The 19,270-nt window shown below is 43.7% G+C and overlaps 2 protein-coding genes across 5 annotated transcripts; one reads left to right on the top strand and one right to left on the bottom strand.

The window, feature by feature from the left end:
* The first annotated feature begins 6,519 nt into the window (after positions 1 to 6,519).
* On the top strand, positions 6,520 to 11,050 carry SRSF5 (serine and arginine rich splicing factor 5). Of its 4 annotated transcripts, none has more exons than XM_005522544.3 (8): positions 6,520 to 6,671; positions 7,116 to 7,259; positions 7,432 to 7,502; positions 7,695 to 7,790; positions 8,141 to 8,210; positions 9,505 to 9,578; positions 9,894 to 10,004; positions 10,157 to 11,050. In XM_005522544.3, the coding sequence occupies exons 2-8, from the start codon at positions 7,134 to 7,136 to the stop codon at positions 10,404 to 10,406; spliced, it is 798 nt and encodes a 265-aa protein (XP_005522601.1). In that variant the 5' UTR covers positions 6,520 to 6,671; positions 7,116 to 7,133; the 3' UTR covers positions 10,407 to 11,050. The 4 variants fall into 4 exon arrangements, 3 of the variants coding, with proteins under 3 accessions (XP_005522601.1, XP_087914108.1, XP_014107487.1); XM_088057982.1 differs by having other exon boundaries at positions 7,113 to 7,259; positions 10,160 to 11,050; XM_014252012.2 differs by having other exon boundaries at positions 7,113 to 7,259.
* Positions 11,051 to 13,114: 2,064 nt separating this feature from the next.
* On the bottom strand, positions 13,115 to 18,212 carry SLC10A1 (solute carrier family 10 member 1). The gene is made up of 5 exons (XM_014252013.2): positions 18,078 to 18,212; positions 17,544 to 17,983; positions 16,620 to 16,830; positions 15,489 to 15,667; positions 13,115 to 14,534 (listed from the first exon to the last, which is right to left on the bottom strand). Exons 2-5 carry the CDS (start codon positions 17,945 to 17,947, stop codon positions 14,261 to 14,263), a joined length of 1,068 nt encoding a protein of 355 aa, XP_014107488.1. The 5' UTR covers positions 17,948 to 17,983; positions 18,078 to 18,212; the 3' UTR covers positions 13,115 to 14,260.
* Between the last annotated feature and the right edge of the window lie 1,058 nt (positions 18,213 to 19,270).

Genomic DNA, 19,270 nt, shown 5'->3' with positions numbered 1-19,270 from the left:
TCCTAGAGCATTGGTTACACTTGGTTCTCTGATTTCAAGATTTCATTCCCTTTTGTCTTGGTTTGAAGAGAGGTGTCTGCTAAGGAAAGCAGAAACTTTTTTTTGAAATGGAAAAGTGTAAACTACCTCCCCCTCCTCCCCCAGATAATTATAATTTTGAAATCAAGGGGCTCTTAGGCAAAGATATGGGAATAGGAATAACAGTTTTTTACTAAGAAAATTAAACCAAAAATGCAGTAGTATAAAAACCAACACAAAACAACTCACTGTCAGTCAGAATACATCCTGACACCATTGGTCAGGGTGTTGGTATCAGTCTGATTAAATGGTGGCTGCAGTCCACCTGAAGTGACAGATGTGTTTTTTTTAAGCAATGATTCTGTAGAAGGGTGTTGTTTTCTTCTGAAGGTCTAGTGGTAGTGTAGATGGGTATGGCCTTATTTTGAATATCCAGTGGAAAAGGCTGACTGTGGTGTTCTGAGTCTCTGATTATATCCAGGTAGGAATGCTTGCCTCTTCCCTAGGGTGGCATGATGTAATTTTTTCAGTCATGCAGTGAGACTCGATGGCCCATTAGTAGAAGATATCCCCCTGGTGGGAGGGTGGATCACCTGGTTTTAACAGCTGGCACATTAACAGAAAATATCCCCCAGTTATGAGGGTTGGGTCATGGAAGAGATAAAGAGCAGTGCCCTGCTTGGTTTTAACAGATGTATTTAATAGAATACATACTCCTGATTACATCTTGCATTGCAACCTAAGACACCTTCCCTGAAAGGAAGAATTTCCTTTCAGGAAAGGGAATGAAGTCTTGTGACTTCAATGAGGATCAATTGGGCAAGCTTCAGTCCCTGCCCCTGCACTTCAGGTCATGCCATGGCTTTTATTGGTTTTGCTTTGTTTCAGATATTTTTTTTAAATTTTTTTTTAGCATTTCATTTTTTGAGTTTCTTCTCCTGTCTCTTTATTTATCTTTCTTGCCTGCTTTTGGGATTTCAATGGGAATAATTTGGCAGCTTTCAGTCCTTTTCACTGCACCTCTTTTCATCTCAGTACATTTGGTTAATAATCACTCCATGTGTTAATTTTCTGGTTTTTTTTTTTTTTTTTCCATTGGATTTTATTTGATCATATCTCCTTCCAAGAGCATTTGTTACACTTGGTTCCCTGATTTCAAGTTTTCATTCCCTTTTCTGAATGGTACAATATATATATATTTTGTAAGATTTTTCCTTTCTTGTTTTTTATTTTTAATATATATAATGTGACCTCTATTTTAAACAGTCTTTTGTAATTACAGCTTATTGCCGCTTTTCCTGGATAGAAAAGAAGTATGTGGTATAATGTTTTATTGTTGTTTTCCCTCAGTCTGTGTCCTAACACTAAGAAATAAACACACTATCAGGCTTGTACTATCCTTCCAAGACTTGAACTCCATGTGGAAATAGAGTGACTCAAACAGAAGGTACTTACAGCATTGATAACACTCCAGCCTTCCTTGAAGGTTTGACCTCTATTTATTGAATATAGCAGAAAACAGTATATACTGCTCTTTATGAATGGTGTAGCATTTCCTGGTGAGGAAGCTGAAGTTATTGTTGAATCTTCCTTACTGTCATTCTGCCATTCACTTCATAATTTGGCCCTTAAATATCACACCCTTTTTTCTCATCTTCAGTGTGTTTGAAACTTTTCCCAGCCTGATTCATCTGCATGTTTTAACACTGCATACTCTAATCTGTCTAACAAATTATTAATTCAGGTGTTGAAAGATTCCATGCTAAGAAGAGACCCCTGATTCCCCAAAGAAATTGTCCCTAGGCTTGTCAAGGAGCTATTTAGAGTGCAAACTCTGAAAAATTGTATTTTCAGCTTACAATGAATTTTACTTTGGCATTTTCCTATTTGCTTAACAAATAGACTAAAAGCTTTATTATGGTCAGGGTTAACACAACTCTATTTTCACCCCTTGCCTGATAACTTAGTTAATGCAATAAGGAGTGTTGTATTCATTTGAAAAGTCCTTGACTGCCTGCCTTGTTGGCATAAGCAGCTGCCCATAAATGAAAGCAGTAATGCTTTCATTCAGCATTACTGAATGAGAGTGTGTAAAAATTGATGATCTAATCTTTTGTTCCACTGCCTTTCTGGCCTTTGAAGTCTGCCAATTGAAAAATCATTGCACCACTAGGAAATTAGGAATTTGGTACGGTGCTAGAGATTTCTCAGGAATGGTTCATCAAGTACTTAACAGATTAAGGATTAAAAGTACTGTTTTCTTGAGAAAAGGTGAACTTTCTTCATCCTATTCTTTCCCTATCTATTATGACCTATATTCTTAATATTCTGTTTAAAGTAAATCGTGTGTCTCAGTTAAGCAAAAGGTGAAGACGACAAGCTCAGTGTTTGCAACCTGCCCTCTGCTGAAAACAAAAACTGTTGCCAATGTTAATCTCCGGGTCTTTGTACACAAAAAAGGTGGTCTGTCAAAATAAAGACACAGTTTGATTTAAGCTGCTTGGAAAAATAATGGCAGACCATGGCCATGACTGCAGTTGTTGTACTTGTGAGTAGCTTCCAACATGAAGTCAATCAGAAAGGAGCTTACGTGGCTTTCAGAAAAGGTCTGAAAGGGCCAGACAAGGAAGGACACATGATCCTGCAGATGATCTCCTGTTACCCTCTGAAGGTTTATAAACAGCTTTGACCCCATAAGGTGTTTTTGCAGCAGTCCACAGCTTGCTATAACAGTGTTGACATTTCCTCAAATGTTTACATTCAGCATTTTAAAGTAAACACACTGAGCTGGTGTAAACTTGTTCTGGTCATTCAAACATTAACCCAAGGAAAAAAAAAATCCTTTCTACTTTGTACCTGTAATCTTCATGCTGGACCAGGTTCCAGCTGCCCATCTGCAGCCTGCATAAATTTGCATAAAAGCTAACCTAAACCTTGTTGCATTTATAGATAATTAAAAAATGTGATGGTGCATAATGCCTTGTCATTATTAAATTTCTACTGGGACATGACCTGGTGTGATGGTGCACTATTCTGCTGTCAATCTGCCTTGACTGCTTCACAGCGCAGAGACAGAGGCAGTGCCTGCTCCATATCCATATATCCCTATCCAGAAGGGATGATCCCTTCCTGCCTCTGCTCCTTTTTCCTGAGCCGCAGCCATGGAAGACACATACTCATCTGAACTACAACTGCAACTACACTGTTGAGCTACAGATCCCCCTGTACCTAAGGTACCTTCAGGACTAGCTTAATACTGCTGCTGGGCCTATAATTAATAGGATGTTAATTATTACATTTGGCTAGAAAAGATGAGTGTGAGGAGCTGTTATCCAGGACGTTCTGGCAGGAGCCAGCTGAAACAAGGCTGGTTAGGCTGTGAGGGTCTGTCTGGACTGTGGAAGGGTAGCCCTCAGTCAAGCTCCCTAGCTCTACTGACTGCTCAGTCATACAGCCCCAGGGCAGCACATTTCATCCTGAATTACAGTCTGCTAAAAAAATCATTCTACCTGCTAAATATAATTCTGGGTGGTGGACAAAGGCTCTCAGCCTGACACCAACATGTAAAAAATCTATATTTTTAGATCTGAGCAATTTGAAAAGCTTAACTTCCCCAAAAAGTGAAAAACCAGAAAAAACAAACAAACAAACAGTGACAAACTTATTTCTGAATGTGTTATTCTATTATTTTTAGGTCAATTTTCATTTTCTTTCTCCAAATATTTTGAAGAAATGCAACTGGTGCTCAATGATTAAATTCTCTATTCAGTGTTTGCCACCTACTTTAGACTTCTGTAAAGCTATTCTTGAACTCTCATTGCTGCTGCTTCTAAGAGAGCTACACTTATTATTATTAGCAGTAACACAAATATGTTAGTTAGTCATGGAGCTTTGGAAAAAAACAGAATAGAGAATGTATAGGTAATTAAGAATACAGGAAAGGAGAAAATAAAGAACTATAGATAAGTGGAAGAAGTAACAAATATATTCATGAGTAGCAGGAGGGGATGCAAGCTACATTTCTGCTTCCCTTTAAGAAGTCTTGTAGAATTGGGCAAAGTGCTGAGTCTCATGGCTTATACAGCAGCTTCACTGTGGATCTGTGGGTCAGCAGTTTTTGTAGGGGGTCTTCAGCAATGCTAGGCAGAGTCTCTGAACAGAAGTCTCTCCTTTTTCTGTCTCACTTCTCTTTTTTTCCCTGTTTCCTCCTCCTCTCTGGTTTAAAACTGTCTGTACGGTGAGGACATATAAAGTTGTATGCAGAGCATCCAGCAGCAAGTTATGCCAGAGGTCTACTATCAGTTGGTGAAGAACCACCTCCTTTTGCACATATTGACTTGGACTTCATTAGCTGTTTGGTGGAGTTTTTTGGGTTTTTTGGGGAAGGTTTTTTGTTTTGTTTTGTGGGGTTTTTTGGTTTTTTTTTGTTTTTTTGGTTTTTTTAATTTAGAAGAGACAGCAAAGAGCTATGCCCTATCAACTGTTTTCCACAAGCAGACATTAATGGTACCTGGCTGAGATTTTGTTTCAAGTTTCATTTCATCTTCTGCTGAACTTTTCAGTTCCAAACAGTAACTGTATTTACTTAGTTACCTTGATGAATGAACTACAAGGATTTTAGCCTGCTGGTGTGGCTCTCAACAACCAGAACTGCAGGAATGTAAAAGTGCGGACGCTAGTGGGCTAGCCAGGAGCAATAACATTGACAAGTACTAGGTGGTCTTCAGACAACCTCAAGCCAAAAGGAGAAATAGTACTGCCTTGTTTACATAAAACTCGGAGGAACTGGGTAGGAAACAGATGTGCTTGCTCATGACCCTCACGTGAGAAGTCCATGTGAGTAAAAGAGTGTGTGACCTTTATGCTGGTAACAGACTTAGGTAGCACAGGAATATTTTAAAGAGTGATTGTCGTCTCCTGGACCTCCTCCAGACTTTAGCTGATTTTCACCCAGTGTTCAGATGCAGGGAGATTACTGCTTGGCAGTTACAAGGACAAGGCTTTTTAAACTGCAGTTTTGCACTGCTAAAATTAGCAGCTCTTCCTTAAAGGGGCACTCCTGCCCCTTCTTCTCTTTGCTGTTCAGTGCTAACCCTTATTTTTATCCCACTACAATCTGGTTTTCATAGAACTAAACCTTCAGAAGCCTGCTTGCTGCCTTTTCCAGTGCTAGTTTTTGCTGGTATAGCTTTGTGTACCAGCTCACTCTGCAGACAGGAGAGTCTTGGTGTTGACAGGAAGAGAACTGCCTGTTCCCATGGCACCCATTAAAGCGCTGTAACTCATTATGAAATTAGCACTGTTAAATGTTAGATGGCACATCCAAATGTATCTTCCTCAGCAGGCAAAGGTTATGATCCACAGGGATAATCACAAGCACTGTTTTTCCTTACTCAAAGTCCTCCCTGCCTGGCTTTTCTCAGACGCTGCCCCTGTGCAGGATGGAAATGCTCATATTTGGAACCTAAGAGAAAAGCAAGTGATGCTGACAGTGCCCTTGCTAAACCTTTAGCTACATGGTAGCCTTTCTCATCACTGCATGCAGCAGAAATAACTTTCCCATTTTTGGGACTCTGAATGAGGCTGCAGTTTGAGGAGTGATTGTGGGGGCAGTCATATAAAGCTATGATGTCAGCACCATCACGTGTTGTATTGTTCCAGGGAAATATATGTCGGTGACTAAGCACGAAAAAGAGAAATTAATCCCATAGAGGTCATTAATAACTCACCCTGGGTGTAACAAAGATGGTCCACAAAGGGCAGGGGTAGGGGGTGAGACTCAGGGCAGCATGGGACTCCAGGTGACAAGTCAGGAAAATGCTATTAAAAGGATCATACTGTAATTATAAAAATGCATCAAAAGAGGCAGCCTGGTGCAGTTGTACCTGCTGGCTTTTTGTGTAAAGCTGCCTAATCCAGCAGTGCAGAAATCTGGCCAGGAGGGTCACAGAGCTGCAGCCTGTTTGTACTGCAGTGGGTGTATCGTCAACTTCCAGGTGTCCTCTTCATTTCAAATGAATACCCCTTGGGATAATCTCTTGCTTTCACTGCAACTACCTAGAAGCCAAGCTATGATAAATTCTGCAGTTACGTGAAATGGAGACAAAAAAAAGCTCAGCTCTCTACCTTGCCGTTACACATTTGTTTCCAAATTATGATTTAAGCAGATCAGGAGCTCCTTATGTATTTCCCTCCTCTCAATTCTTTGCTCATCAGGAACCAGAAACGCCTGACGCAAGCCCGTGCCCGCACACAAGAACAGCACGGGTTATATTTAGCCTGTTGTGTGCTGGATGAGTAAAAGAGCCGAGATGGTTGTGTTTCACCCCTCAGCACAGCTTTCCTGGCCTGGGGCCGCGGCGGCCCAGGTTGTTTATCCCCTACTGCCCCAACATGGTTCCCAGATGAGGGGCGCCGGCCCCGCCCCCCCGCCCTGACCTGGATTCCCCGGGGAGGGGCGTGGCCGCCACCTCCGCCAATCGCCGCGCGGGACGGCGCTGACGCGCGGGGCCGCCTCCATTTCGCGGTGCAGCGCCGGTGTTGCGCAGCAGTCGGAGCCGTCTGTCGCCCGGGGAGGACGCATCCGCCCGATCGGCTGCCGCAACGCACCGCGCAACCGTCCGGTTCGGCCTGCACCGAGACCCACAGCCCAGGTTCGTAAAAGCTCCGGGGGGCTCCCAGCGGAGCGGTGGGGGGCGGGGGGGGTAGCGCAGCGAAGCGTGTGCGGTGCGCTTCTGCCGTGTGCCCGGCCGGCCCGCGGACCTCCGGCCGGCATTGTCTCCGCTCCGTTTCGGTCCGTGCGCGCCGCGGAGGGATCCGTGCCGCAGGCGGGTGCGGCACGGCCGCCATTTTGTGGCAGAGCGATGGCGTGTGCTTTTCTTCCTCGGCTCGGCGGGGCTGGGGCTAGCTGGAGGGGCGGCAGCTGGGCGGGGCCGAGGGCCGAGCGCCGGGCTCCTATTGGCGCGGGCTGAGGCGGGGCCCGCCCGCCGCCCCCCCACTGGCCCGCGGCGGGGGCGGGGCCGGTGGCGCACTGCGGCAGCGGCGGCGGGCGGTGCTGAGTCACCGGGAGGGGCCTGACGCGCCTTTCCCCGCAGCAGCGCCGCGCACACACAGCCATGAGCGGCTGCCGCGTCTTCATCGGGAGGCTGAACCCGGCCGCCAGGGAGAAGGATGTGGAGAGGTTCTTCAAGGGGTACGGCCGCATCCGCGACATCGACCTGAAGAGGGGTTTCGGATTCGTGGTGAGTGCGCCCCTCTCCCTTCCCCACCCCTTTGGTGCTCCCTCGCGTTTGAAGTTTACGAAACTATTTTGGAAAAAAATCCATTAATGCGCCCATCAGGGCACATCATGTGACGAGCATCTGCTCGTTCACTGGAATGTAATTGCTTGGTTTTGTTGTCTTGTGTTTTCAGGAGTTTGAGGATCCGAGGGATGCAGATGATGCTGTCTATGAATTGGATGGAAAAGAACTTTGCAGTGAGAGGTGAGGTATCCTATTTTATGGCTATACAAGCTTGGAGATCTAAAATAAAAGTCAGTTTTAGTTGGAATTGTTATCAGTACTGGTGGAACTATTTTGTGTTCATTTGGTTCTTAATTTTATCCTGAGAATTATAACTGTATAAAAGAAGAAATACGTAAAAATGTGTTTTGTTGTTTTTTTTTCTCTTTACAGGGTGACCATTGAGCATGCCAGAGCACGCTCGAGGGGCAGAGGCAGAGGGAGGTACTCTGACCGGTTCAGTAGCCGCCGCCCACGCAGTGACAGGAGGTACGTGCAGCTTTGAACCAGGGCTGTTTAAAAAAAGAATGCTTTGGGCTCATCGAAGAGAACGTGAGCTGGAAAGAGCTACTGAAAGGTGTTATTTGCCTTTTAAGTTGTTTGATGTAGCAGCAGGATAATGAAGATGACAGAACTTCTCAGATATACCTATCATCCTTATGCTCCCTCGGCTAAGTACTTTAATTCTTGCTCTAGATTGCTTGGGGCATTACACAGCTCAGGTTGTAGTGCTAATGATGATGTGCTGATACCAGTTAGTGTTAACATTAATGTGGTTATATTTTATTTACGAGATTCGTTTTATTTAATAGAAGTCTGAATTGTTTATTTCAAAACAGAAACGCCCCACCTCTAAGAACAGAAAATCGCCTCATAGTGGAAAATTTGTCCTCCCGAGTCAGCTGGCAGGTTTGTTGAAACACAATTAACTATTTTCACTTCATTTAATGGGAACGTAATGTAATTATTTTGTAAAATAATTAATTAAATTAAAACATAATTTATTAAAATGTTTAATTAATACGATTTTTAGTAATGTAACTTAAATATTGTGAATGAAAGCTAGTTAACGTTAATTCATAATAATAAATGTATATGTTTGAGGATATATATTTATTTTTTTTCTTGTTTTTAAAATCCATTTTAACCACATATTAAACCCTTTATTTGCCAGCCTATCTGTGTCGTTGGCCTTATGACGAGGAGTGCCTGTGGGTTATCCTAATCGTTCTGTCTTGGTCACTCTTGGTCGGGCCTGGTTGACTTTCCAGTCAGCTCCTACAATGTCACTTGGCCACCTCTAGATCTGTGTTTGCCGGTCTAGACGTAATCGATGCACTCCTTAAAGTGCCACATTGCAGCGGTCCCAGAGCGTTAACGAGATCTGATTCCTAAGTTGAGAGCTGTTCTTCCTGTAACGCTTCCGAATAACGAGGTCCTGGTCGAAAAGAGTTGAAAGATTGGAAATTAGGTGGTCGTTGGAATCCTGATCGCAGTAAAGTGGTCCTTGGTGACATCAAGCATAGAGAATGTCTGGATCCATCCATAGTCTCCTGATAGGGAGGGCAGTGCGATTAATGGCTTCCATCGACTGGGTAGTGTTCGGCAAGTGGGTGGCGAAGAGCCAGTCGGGCATATGTCATGACGGTATCTCCTGGCGCTTAATGCAGTTTGCTGCTTGGCTAGCCTAGGGAAATGTTAATAAAGGTAAAGTAAACTATATTTTTAATGACATATGGGGCACAAAATAATTGGTGTTATGTAAATGTAATTCTCTATTCATATAAGAATTGTAATGTAAATGGAGACTGAAATAGTCCAAAAATATATGGGTAGTGTTTCAAAGTCGATCCAGTATATATAAAAATGTGCTTTTTTATTTCTTTTTCTCTCTCTCTTTCTTTCTCTTTGTTACTTAATCTATAAAATCATTTTAGACTAATATTTACTTTAATGTTAAGACCCTTAATTAGCATTTTGCTTAAAGCAATATGCTTTTCTCATTTATTTCGTGCCCTGATACAGATTGTGATACAGATAACGCAATTTTGATAGAATACAAGTATGGCGGTTGCCATGTTTGTGATTTATCTAACAACTTCTCTTTCAGTAGTCATAAGTTTCTTTTGTTTGCTTTAAACTGCTTTTGTATAGGAAAGTGTTAATTTCACTTCTTTGCATAACATAAATGGTCTTGTGTTAGGATCTCAAAGACTTCATGAGACAAGCCGGGGAAGTAACCTTTGCAGATGCACACAGACCTAAGTTAAATGAAGGGTAAGCCTGTCAAATGATCTCTTAAAAGCTGTAGAGTAACCTGTATATGTAATATTTGCGGAGGGAAGCTGGCTACTTCCAGTGTAAGCAGCTGTTCATGGCTTAATTTAGCTACCCTCTGAAAATGCTCGTGGGAAATACTTGGGGAGGGGAACTTTACATGCTTCAGTGATGACAAGGGATAATTACACTGAACAGTGTAGGTTTTGGGACTTTGATTGTTTGGGTTTTTTCCAAGTGTAAATTTGCTTGCATTGGTAAATTTCTAATAGTGAACTTTATGTTTAGGGATTTTGTTGTTTTTTTTTTCCATAGGGTGGTTGAATTTGCCTCTTACAGTGATTTAAAGAATGCTATCGAAAAGCTTTCTGGTAAAGAAATTAATGGAAGGAAAATCAAACTAATTGAAGGCAGCAAAAGGCACAGGTATGGATTTCCACTCTTAAATAATGCTTAAGCATACTCTGAGAAGCTTTGAAGTCAGTGACCAGGCAGCCGGGCTGGAGAGCCATGGGTTGCCTGGTTACGGCCGGGCCTGTGTGGTTCCGAAGCTGACACTGACTCTGTTCCCTCCTCAGTAGGTCCAGGAGCAGGTCACGGTCACGCAGCAGGAGCTCCTCTGGCTCTCGCAGCCGCTCTCGTTCCCGCAGCCGCAAGTCCTACAGCAGGTCACGGAGTAGGAGCCATAGCAAGTCGCGATCAGTTAGCAGATCTCCACTGCCAAACAAGAGCCAGAAACGTGGTTCTTCCAGTAGATCCAAATCTCCGTCATCCACAGATCGGCAGAGGTCTAGATCAAGGTCCAGATCTGTTGACAGTGGCAACTGAACTATAAATAACTTGCCCTGAGGGCCCTTTTTTAAACCATACTTGCTAAAACTTGTGGTAAGTATGTGACTTTCTGTGGGGAAGGGTTTGGATGGGGAGGGGGGAGGGGATGGGGAGCTTTGTAGATGTGGACCATGGTGGGAAGGGTTATTGACTAATTGTATTAAATGTTTTTTGATAACCCTTTTGCTCACATTTTTTTGTGAATGTCTGAAGTGTATAGTTTGTGTATATTGGCAGAGCTCTTTATAACTAAAGCAGTCAAATTTTTTTGTACTCTAAAATCATCTGAACACTTAATTCTCAGTATATTCAACTGTGAATAGCAACTCAAAAACATTAGTTTAATATCTCAGACTAATAGTTTTAGGCGTCTTAAGAGCTCTATATGTGCTGTACATAAAGCTTTATTTCAGAGGGTATTTTTTTGTGCTTTTGAGACATTGTTTCAGCTATAGGTCAGCAGATTAAGTGCTGGTCGGTACTCGTAATAAAACTTTATTTTAAAATATTTTCATTTAATATAACTTGCACTACACTAAGAAAATGCCCATTTCACTGCCATGTGATAATAATATTCTATAAAGCACTCTTATTTCTTGATACCTAAGAATGAAATAGTTCAAATAAAGTAAAAAGAAACATTTCTGCCTCTTGTTTCTTGCTGTCAATAAAGTGGTTGTGACTGTGTTAAAATGTTTCTTAAAGATGGAGCTGTGGCAAAGTGGTAACACTCTCCTTTTAAATACTTGGTGTGATGTCCTTGGATGTCTCTGTTCTGAAATAAGAACATGGATAATCAGGCTGTCAGTTCATGGCAGAAAGTGGAGTGGATGAGTCATTTAGCTTTTAATCACTTGGGATAATAAGTGGAGTGTTAAAGACAGATGTAGTCGGCATACTTCATTAGTGTATGTGTGCATGTTCATATGAGAACACTGAGGTGTAGACAAAACTGTTTTTGTAAGCATTAGTTCTCATTCTGGTGGAAGAGGGATTTTTATGTCGGTGTCTGGGAGTAATGCAGCAGTCGTACCATGAGGGTCTGTGTTCTAGTGTTTGTAGCTTCCAGTGGCAGCAGCCCTCTGCAATCCCTATATTTTTTAAGCCCTCACCCACAAGAGAATTTAGGAATTTAATCTTTAAAATCATGTGTTTTCTTACAAAGTGTTTTACAGAGTTCTTGTAGTAATCTGTAGAAACCTTAAAAAAGATCTTTGTGGCCTAGGCTTGTATTTGGATAGGTCACAGCAAGTGCAAGGTGGTTCCTCTCGGAGCAAGGCCTGGCCTTGTTGGGAGGTCAAGAGTTCGGCAGCCCTGCTGCCCTGTCTCTGCTGCTGCAGTGGTCTTGTGGGCCAAGCCAAGGAAGGAGGAGGAGTTCTTGTTCTGTGTTGTGTCTGTGGAGGGGGCAGTGTATTGGGCTGCCAGGCACTGCTCAGAGCAGGCATTGAGAGATCCACAGTTAACTGGATTGTTACCAGTCAGCTTTGGGAAATGGGAGCCTTCATTCTCAGAGCCTTCGTGGTGCAGATGCTGGACCCCAGGAGGTGTGGAGCAAGGGGGCTCTAACTTGCAGGGGTAAAAGCAACATTCATATTCATCAGAGTGGAAGGTCAGCTGTGTTGAGATCTTGAGTCTGTCAGTCCTACCAACTTGGATGATGATGAGCATCTGTGTCCAAGTGGGACTTGGCTTCAGCTGCAACCCAGGTGGCTGAAGGCACTTGATGTGATGAAAGGGATCATAGACTTCTCTCAGGCTAAATGTGAAGTATTATCTGCTCTCTAAATAGTCGTTCTGAATTCTGTTTCTGGACTACACCACTTACTTGCTTTGCAAGCAGCATGTGCAGGTGTCTGCATTTTCCCTGGGGAGCTGGCTGGTGTAGTGATGAGCTTCCTGTTAAACTCCCAGGTTTTGCAGTATGGAGGCTTATGTTGATGTATGGCCACAAATTACTCTGTTTATTAAGTGTGTGTTCTTGGTATGAATCCGTTTATTCTTAATTAAGAGTAATTACTTTGGGTTACAAGGCATAGTCTGGACACTGGGAATGTCAATGCCAATCTTTCCTGCTACTGTAGTAGTGTAGTGTGACCGTACCTAGGTGGTGTGTAGAACAGGTGTGGTGTTGAGTTCACTGACTGCAAAAAAGAAGGCACATTTAAGGTTCATTAGTTTTGCAGGTACAGCTTGCTGGGCCCCAGCTCGGCTCACAAAGACAGTTTAGCCATGATCATGTATAGCCATGATCATGGTTTGTGTGGCTTCTGCTTTGGGTGTTCAGTTGGTACCACATGGTACCCGTTGGAGAATGGGAGAAACCAACAGCCCATGGGCTGCTTGGCTGTGCATTGAATCTCACTGGCTTCTGCATGGAGAAATTTTCACAGCTCGTTCTGGGTCTGTTGGAGAAATAACGTGAATTTACAGTGGTGCCATCAGGATCTGCTTCCATTGTGTGCCAGCAGGACAGTTACAGGTAAGTGAAATTTAGAAAGGGAACTGATGCAGGCAGCGATTTTCTTACAGGTAAAACTGGGACAGTCACTTAGCATGTTCTTCAGCTGTCCCAAAGGGTTGTCAGAATGACTTTGAAGGTGGAAAGTCTCCTCCTTTCTGGGCTGACAGAGCAAGGCTTATTCTGGAGCAAGGTCTTTGGAGAATAGCAGTGTGGTTGCGGATGGCTCTGTGGCTGCTGTGAAATGAGCGTATAGGTAAGTCCTTGACAGAACAGCTGGAGACCTATGAGCTGGATGGAGGGTTGTTGAAGAGCAACTGCTGCAGAATCCATATATTTTCCTGGTTTTCCACTGTTTTCTGCAATGTCTTGACACTGATTTCATTTCTTCAGCACTAAATGTAGTCACACCTGCACAGATTTTTTTTGCTGCTTCTGACGAAAGAAAAATGTGAGACTAGGCAATTCTGAAACCAGGTTAGGGGAAGATTGTGACAGCTACAACTATAATTACTGGGTCATTTAAAACAAGAGGAAGGGATTCCTGCCAAAAGACTGAATCCATTTTGTTTCCACTCATAACCCAGAGGCTGGAATACAACCCTTTTGTTATAGTAGTCTTGTCAACACCTGCATGTCTGTTTCCAGTAGCAACTGCTTTGCTCTGAACGCACACCCAAGGATCCAAATGAATGGGTTTTTTCTCCCCATTAAGCTGTCCTCCAGCACAGCTGTAAGATACGGTAGAGGGATGCTGAAGCAGGTCTGTAGCAGCTACTCGGCTGCATCTCTCTCAAGGCAGTGGAGAAAAGCTGGACTGGCAGCATCAGACGGGTGGTGGGTGGAGGATCTCATTCAGCAGTGCATCCATCAGTCATCTGTGCAGTCAGCTGAGCTTTGGAATTGGGGACCTGCTGGAGTTGGAGAAGAGTATTTCACATCTATGCCAGCATTGTATATATTTTAAAATGAAGTTTCAATCTCTGTACTTTTCTAGCAAAAGATCTAAATGATTCCTTCCTTTGGCTGAAGTATTTGGCAGTTTTGTCCTCTCAGGAAATCACTTAACAGCTTAAAGCAAAGCTGGGATTTGTTGCATTAAAGAATACGTGATGTTTTTTGTGTAGTTTTAGCCACATGCAAACACCTCTGTTCTTTGTATGTGCTCAGTGCAAGTCATGACTTTCACAGGGTGTCTGCTGTGGCTTAAAGCAGCAGACAGTGCACTGATAGTTTTGGTAGTATGTAGCTGTATGAAGCTGATACAAGAAATCCACTGAATTTCTAAGGTCTTCAGTTACCTCTGAATGTTTGACTCTGATTGGAATCTAATATGTTGGGTATGTAATCCCTAGTTGAAGAGCAACTGGATTCTGCCTTATAAAGCAGAAATTCATCTGCAGTTACATTGTGAGCATGTATGGTTTGGCTTGGAAGGTACAAGAAATAAAGGAGCAAAGCTGTACTTGCCATTGGCTTGCTTTATTCTATCATGGATCCGAAAGACCAGGATGAGCAGAAATCCTTCTCCAAGCTGGAACAGCAAGTAGAGCAGGGGGAAGAAGTACAGGGGGCCAATGATCTCTGGGGCGAAGGCGACCTTGAGGATAACAGAGCAAAGCTGTACGTTCTGGCAGCCAGTTTCCATGCACACTGTCCGCCTGCACCTGAAGGAGAAAAACTTCAATAGATCACAGATTTAAATTCTGCTTCAAACAACTGAAACAGAGCCTTCCCCACCTTGCTGGTGCGCTTGCCTGTGGCTAAAAGGTGCTCTGTCAGGAACAATACTGCAATCCCTAGAAGGTTTTGCCTTCTGCTCCCTTTGCAATGGGCAGAGAGAGATCATGTTGCAGATGTGAATTTTGTTCATAATGGGACTGGAGGCCTTATGTCCTGCTCTGGACTCCACAGCTTCCTGCAGGGAAGTAATCTCCTGAGGTGGTAAGAGTCCAACATACGAAGGTATAAAATAGGACTAGGAGGATTCCCACCTGTTTAAGGTAGGATGAGGAAAAAAGGAGGAGCAGGTTTTATATGCCAGGTTTTCATTCTAAATTCCTGGGGCTGCAGCTGAGAATGCACTGACTGGTTTGGGGTAGTGATCAGCTGGGCAATAATTGTGTCACTTGGGATTTGAGCTCTGTTGGTATTTCTCAGTTATTTGGGTTTGGGGTTTTTTGGGCTTGGGTTTTTTTTTTTTTTTTGGTGCTAATAATTTCCCCCCAGCTTCATTACCAAAAGCAGAGGTTGGTAATATGTTTAGCAGGTCACTAGTGACCTTAAGCCAAAACTATCCATCTACTTGTTCAGTGAAGCTTCTGTGGTGATCAGGTGTCTGTGCTAAAAAAACCTGCTTAGCTATTCTTCCCCTCTTAGCTAAGCCAAGCAGAGGTTAAAGTAATTTCTCTTCCCACCCAAAGTATGGGAGTCACTGGCTTGTGACCAGCTTGTACTGCGTCTGGTTGTATTCCTAGGTCCTGTTTTGGATGAGTGGGGTTAGTACAGAAGTATATTCCTAAAATCCATGTTTTCACCATTGCTCTGCAAAGCAGAGCTGCCATACATCTCTGTTCCTGATGAGAGAGAGAGAGAGGGGAGGGAGGTGTGGAAGAACATACCGGTCATCAAGCTTGAAGGCTGCAGAGACAGCGTAGCCCAGCAGAAATCCAGTAAGGGGCATTAAGGCAGAAGTTCCCAGGAGAGATGGTGAGAAGACAACCATGATACAGCTTCCCATATTGGCCACAGACAGAACAATTATAGCAGCAGATGACAGTAGAAGCATAACCATCCCTGCCTAAAATAAAAGTGATTGAGATGTGGAAAAGAGAGAAATCCCTGGTAAAATTTGCCTCAGCTGTTAGAAGCAGCTGTACCCAGTTCTCTGTCCATCCCATGAAGTACACAGAGGGCACAAGTGCCTTTCATGGACATAAATGTTACCAGTAATCAACAGGAGACCATCCTGGCCTGTTACTGAGAGAAACCTTAAATAACCAAAGACGTTTCTAGTCTATATGCAAAACGACTGGTGTTGCTGCACAAGCTGCTGGTTTCTCAGGCATTGCTACTTGTGTCTGTCCAGGTCCCTTTGTGGCTCTAGTCCACCCCAAGCAGGTGTTGAGCAAACCACTTTACTCACAGGTAGAGCCTAGCAGAGCTCTTGAGTTAGACAATGGTGCACATGGTTATCTGGTTTTCTGTTCTGCTGCTTAAATGCCTGATGTATAAAGCAGGCAGGGATGTGATTCCAGGCATAAGTGGCACTTGGTGATGGAGGGGCTTCTGTTGGATAGGCATCTCAATAACTTAAACAGCAATTTTGTGATTTGATTTTTGCCTCATGCTAGACCTCTGATAGCAGTGGGGTGGTTTTAATTTGTTTTGGGATGGTTATTGTTTGTTTGGTTGGTTTTTATCTGGATTCTGCTCTGGTTGCAGCAGTATTTGGGAGCAGTGCCTATGAGGTTCATTAGTGCTGATATTGCAAAAATCCTCCAAAGTTAAAACTGAAGCAAAAGAAGAGCAATGTAGGAATTTGGCTACAAAACATCTGAGAAGATAGAGGACTTCTCCTTGGCCAAATATTTTAACCAATAAAGTGGTGAAGTGGATGTCATGAGCTCTATCCTCAACCGTTTTACTGATTTGTGGCATGTCTTAAAGAAGTTAGTATGTCTGTGACTCTATTTCTGAAAACTTCCTCAAGGCCCTTGGTTGAAAGATGACTAGCACAGGATAGTTCTTACCTTGGTGATAAGGCCAGTGTACTGTGGTTTCTTCTCATTCAAGATGATGCCGATGGCACAGGGGATTAGCAGCAGCACCAGGGAGGTGATAATTCCTTTGTAAGGTACCTTGCCCTCCAAATCACCCTCATGGAGTCCTCCAGAGTAAAGGTATAGAAGCAGTGGCATTAATCCAATCGCCAGGACCATGGAGCACGCGGTCATTACAACACTGAGATGAAGAAAGGACCCCTCAGTAGAAGAACAACACTTTCTAAAAATGGACTATGCTAATCTGATTACTTGCCTGGACAGATGATTTTAATGTAAGACTTTACCTTGCTTTTTCCCAACTTGTCACTGAGATCTCCCCAACATCACTGTCAGATTGTAGAAGGATGTGATATGAATGGAGAAGGGAGAAGATGGCTCAAGTTTCATACTTGCAAGAAAGGGTACATACCCATTATATGGATTTGCATGTCAGAAATTCACAACTGAGAGAAAAAGTAAGACTTTGTATTTTTGTGCTGGATCTTGTTTTATCACTAGGATTTGTTGGAGAGTGGTGGTTTGCTAGTTCAACATTTCTCACTGATGCAGCCTTTTCAGGCAGCATGATCAGTTTACATAGAATTGCATGGATAGATACAGCATATATATATGTATATATGCTCTATGTACTGCTACATGGAGATGAAAAAGTGTTCTGCACCCACGTCAAGAGCAGTATGCCAATAATTCAGAGAAAGATGCAAAGTCCCATTGTAAAACAGGGACAAATTAACTTCTTGAGCAATATGGGGGCTTTAAAAATGTTTTGGACTTAGTATTTCAGTCTTTGTCCAGCTTCTTGGGGCCTCCTAATGTTGATTAAATTAGTTTCTGAACCAGTCATATAACTAGATTGGCCTGGACAATGAACAGCTATGTAGCTTTCCTTACCTGAGGTTCATGTCCCCTCTCAGTGCCAGGCTAAAGATGCTGGAGAGACTTCCCCCAGGGCAGCAGCCACAGATGAGGATGGCCAGGGATTCTGAGGTGCCCAGCTGGAAGAGCTTGCCCAGTGTGAATGCTGTCAAGGGCATGATGCTGTACTGAGCTGTTATGGCTATTGCCACATCTTTAGGTCTCCTGAGGTGAGCTGTGATCTTGGCTATCTCCATTGTACATCCCAGGGACACCATGATGACGAGGAGGACCCCAATTAGGATTACATTCAGGGCTGTGTCCATAGCCTGCTGTCCAAATGCAAAGGGTGGTGCCAGACTGGTGAGGGAGGTGCTGCTCTGCATGCAGCCTGGGCTCCAAAGTTCTGGGCTACCAAAAGCTCCCTTGGTCTTGTTCATCCTGCTGAGGGGTTAGGAAGTCTCTTCTTTAAGTGGCTGGGAAGGTGAGGGAAGGATTGATTCAAAAGTCCAGATAACATTTAATTAATGCAAGCAAAACATGAGCTCTCTTTCAGGACACTACCCTTACCCTTCAGCAGCTGTTGAAACAGAAATCTGCATTTAGAGCAATCAGCTGTGAACCCCATTCACTTTGGAAATATCCTGTGCAGTTTGTGTATCTTCTGCTCTGGTCCTCCACTTCTTCCAGCAGCCACCCTCACAATGAGACAGCTGGTGAGAGCAAGAGGGAGACAGCTCAAGGTGGGTAGAGATGACAGGTGAACATGAGCACTTCATACAAAGGAAAATGAACCAGAGCTCCTCTCATTCACAAGATACTGCTAAGGCCAACACTTGAAAACATGATGCATCCAGGATACTTTGTTTTTAATGAGATTATAAAATACTTATTCTTCTGGTCATAAATAAAGCTTTTGATAGCGAGGTCTAGGAAGATATTACTATGTGGATGAGTAATTTCTGCAGTAAATTCTTAGGGGCCTTCATGTCTCTTTCCTCATCTATTAGGTCTGACACTGTCTAGAATTTTTTTGGTTGCATATAGGAATTAATTTCCAAGCCTTACCAACACTGAAAATATTATTCCCTCCTTGGTGCTGAGGGAAGGTTCTGCACAGTACGTACCTCAACTGACCTCATCAGGGCAAGGCTGGGCTTGATGGGCACAGCAGTGCTGCATCCAGGAGCTGGGGGGTTCTGCCTTGTGATCCAGGCTGCCAACATCACACCAACTCTCCAAGCAAAGCCCAATGGGCAGCAGTTTCCCACCCCAGCCTGGGATCTGCCCTGTGCTTTCAGAGCAAGGCTTGCACGGCACGACACGCTCTTCATGCTCTGGTGTGCAGGGGAGAAGGGCCTGGGCAGCTGATGCTGGAGCAGGAGGAGGGATTGGAAAGGTGATTAGTCCTCCAGCTTCTGCAAGGGTGACTGCTGCTCATCCTGCCACTGCTCCCTGTCTGTAACAGGGGATGCTCTTCCCTACACCTGCCATGCTGGGGAATGGCACGCTGCCTGCCTTGCTCTCTCAGGTGGCATGCTTCCTGATCCCTCAGCAGGCTTTGCCTTCATTTAAGGCATTTATTGCCTTCAGATTGACCTGAGCCATCCCCTAGGTCAAGGGAGGGACTCTAGAAACAGACAGAGTGGAGCACGTTAAACTAGACCAAAACAGATGGTGTTACCTTAGTGCCAGTGGACACGGTTGTAGGAAGCTTTGGTGGATCACCCGCTGCTCTGTCCTCTCCTGGCTGGGCTTGGTGA

This window comes from Pseudopodoces humilis, chromosome 7 (assembly GCF_049639895.1).
Source record: "Pseudopodoces humilis isolate 2021_Gansu_Grassland_sample_001 chromosome 7, ASM4963989v1, whole genome shotgun sequence".
Taxonomy (NCBI): domain Eukaryota; kingdom Metazoa; phylum Chordata; class Aves; order Passeriformes; family Paridae; genus Pseudopodoces; species Pseudopodoces humilis.
The sequence above is the reverse complement of the archived record's forward strand: the minus strand, read 5'-3'. Positions and strand labels throughout refer to the sequence as shown.

Excerpts from the sequence above, each read along its gene's own strand:
- SRSF5 (XM_005522544.3), top strand. The coding sequence starts at position 7,134 with ATGAGCGGCTGCCGCGTCTTCATCGGGAGGCTGAACCCGGCCGCCAGG. Across the intron at positions 7,260-7,431 it reads AGAGGGGTTTCGGATTCGTG|GAGTTTGAGGATCCGAGGGA; the intron begins GTGAGTGCGCCC and ends TTGTGTTTTCAG. Across the intron at positions 10,005-10,156 it reads GAAGGCAGCAAAAGGCACAG|TAGGTCCAGGAGCAGGTCAC; the intron begins GTATGGATTTCC and ends TTCCCTCCTCAG.
- SLC10A1 (XM_014252013.2), bottom strand. The coding sequence starts at position 17,947 with ATGAACAAGACCAAGGGAGCTTTTGGTAGCCCAGAACTTTGGAGCCCA. Across the intron at positions 15,668-16,619 it reads ACACTGGCCTTATCACCAAG|GCAGGGATGGTTATGCTTCT; the intron begins GTAAGAACTATC and ends CTTTTATTTTAG. Across the intron at positions 14,535-15,488 it reads GCCTTCAAGCTTGATGACCG|GTGCAGGCGGACAGTGTGCA; the intron begins GTATGTTCTTCC and ends TTTCTCCTTCAG.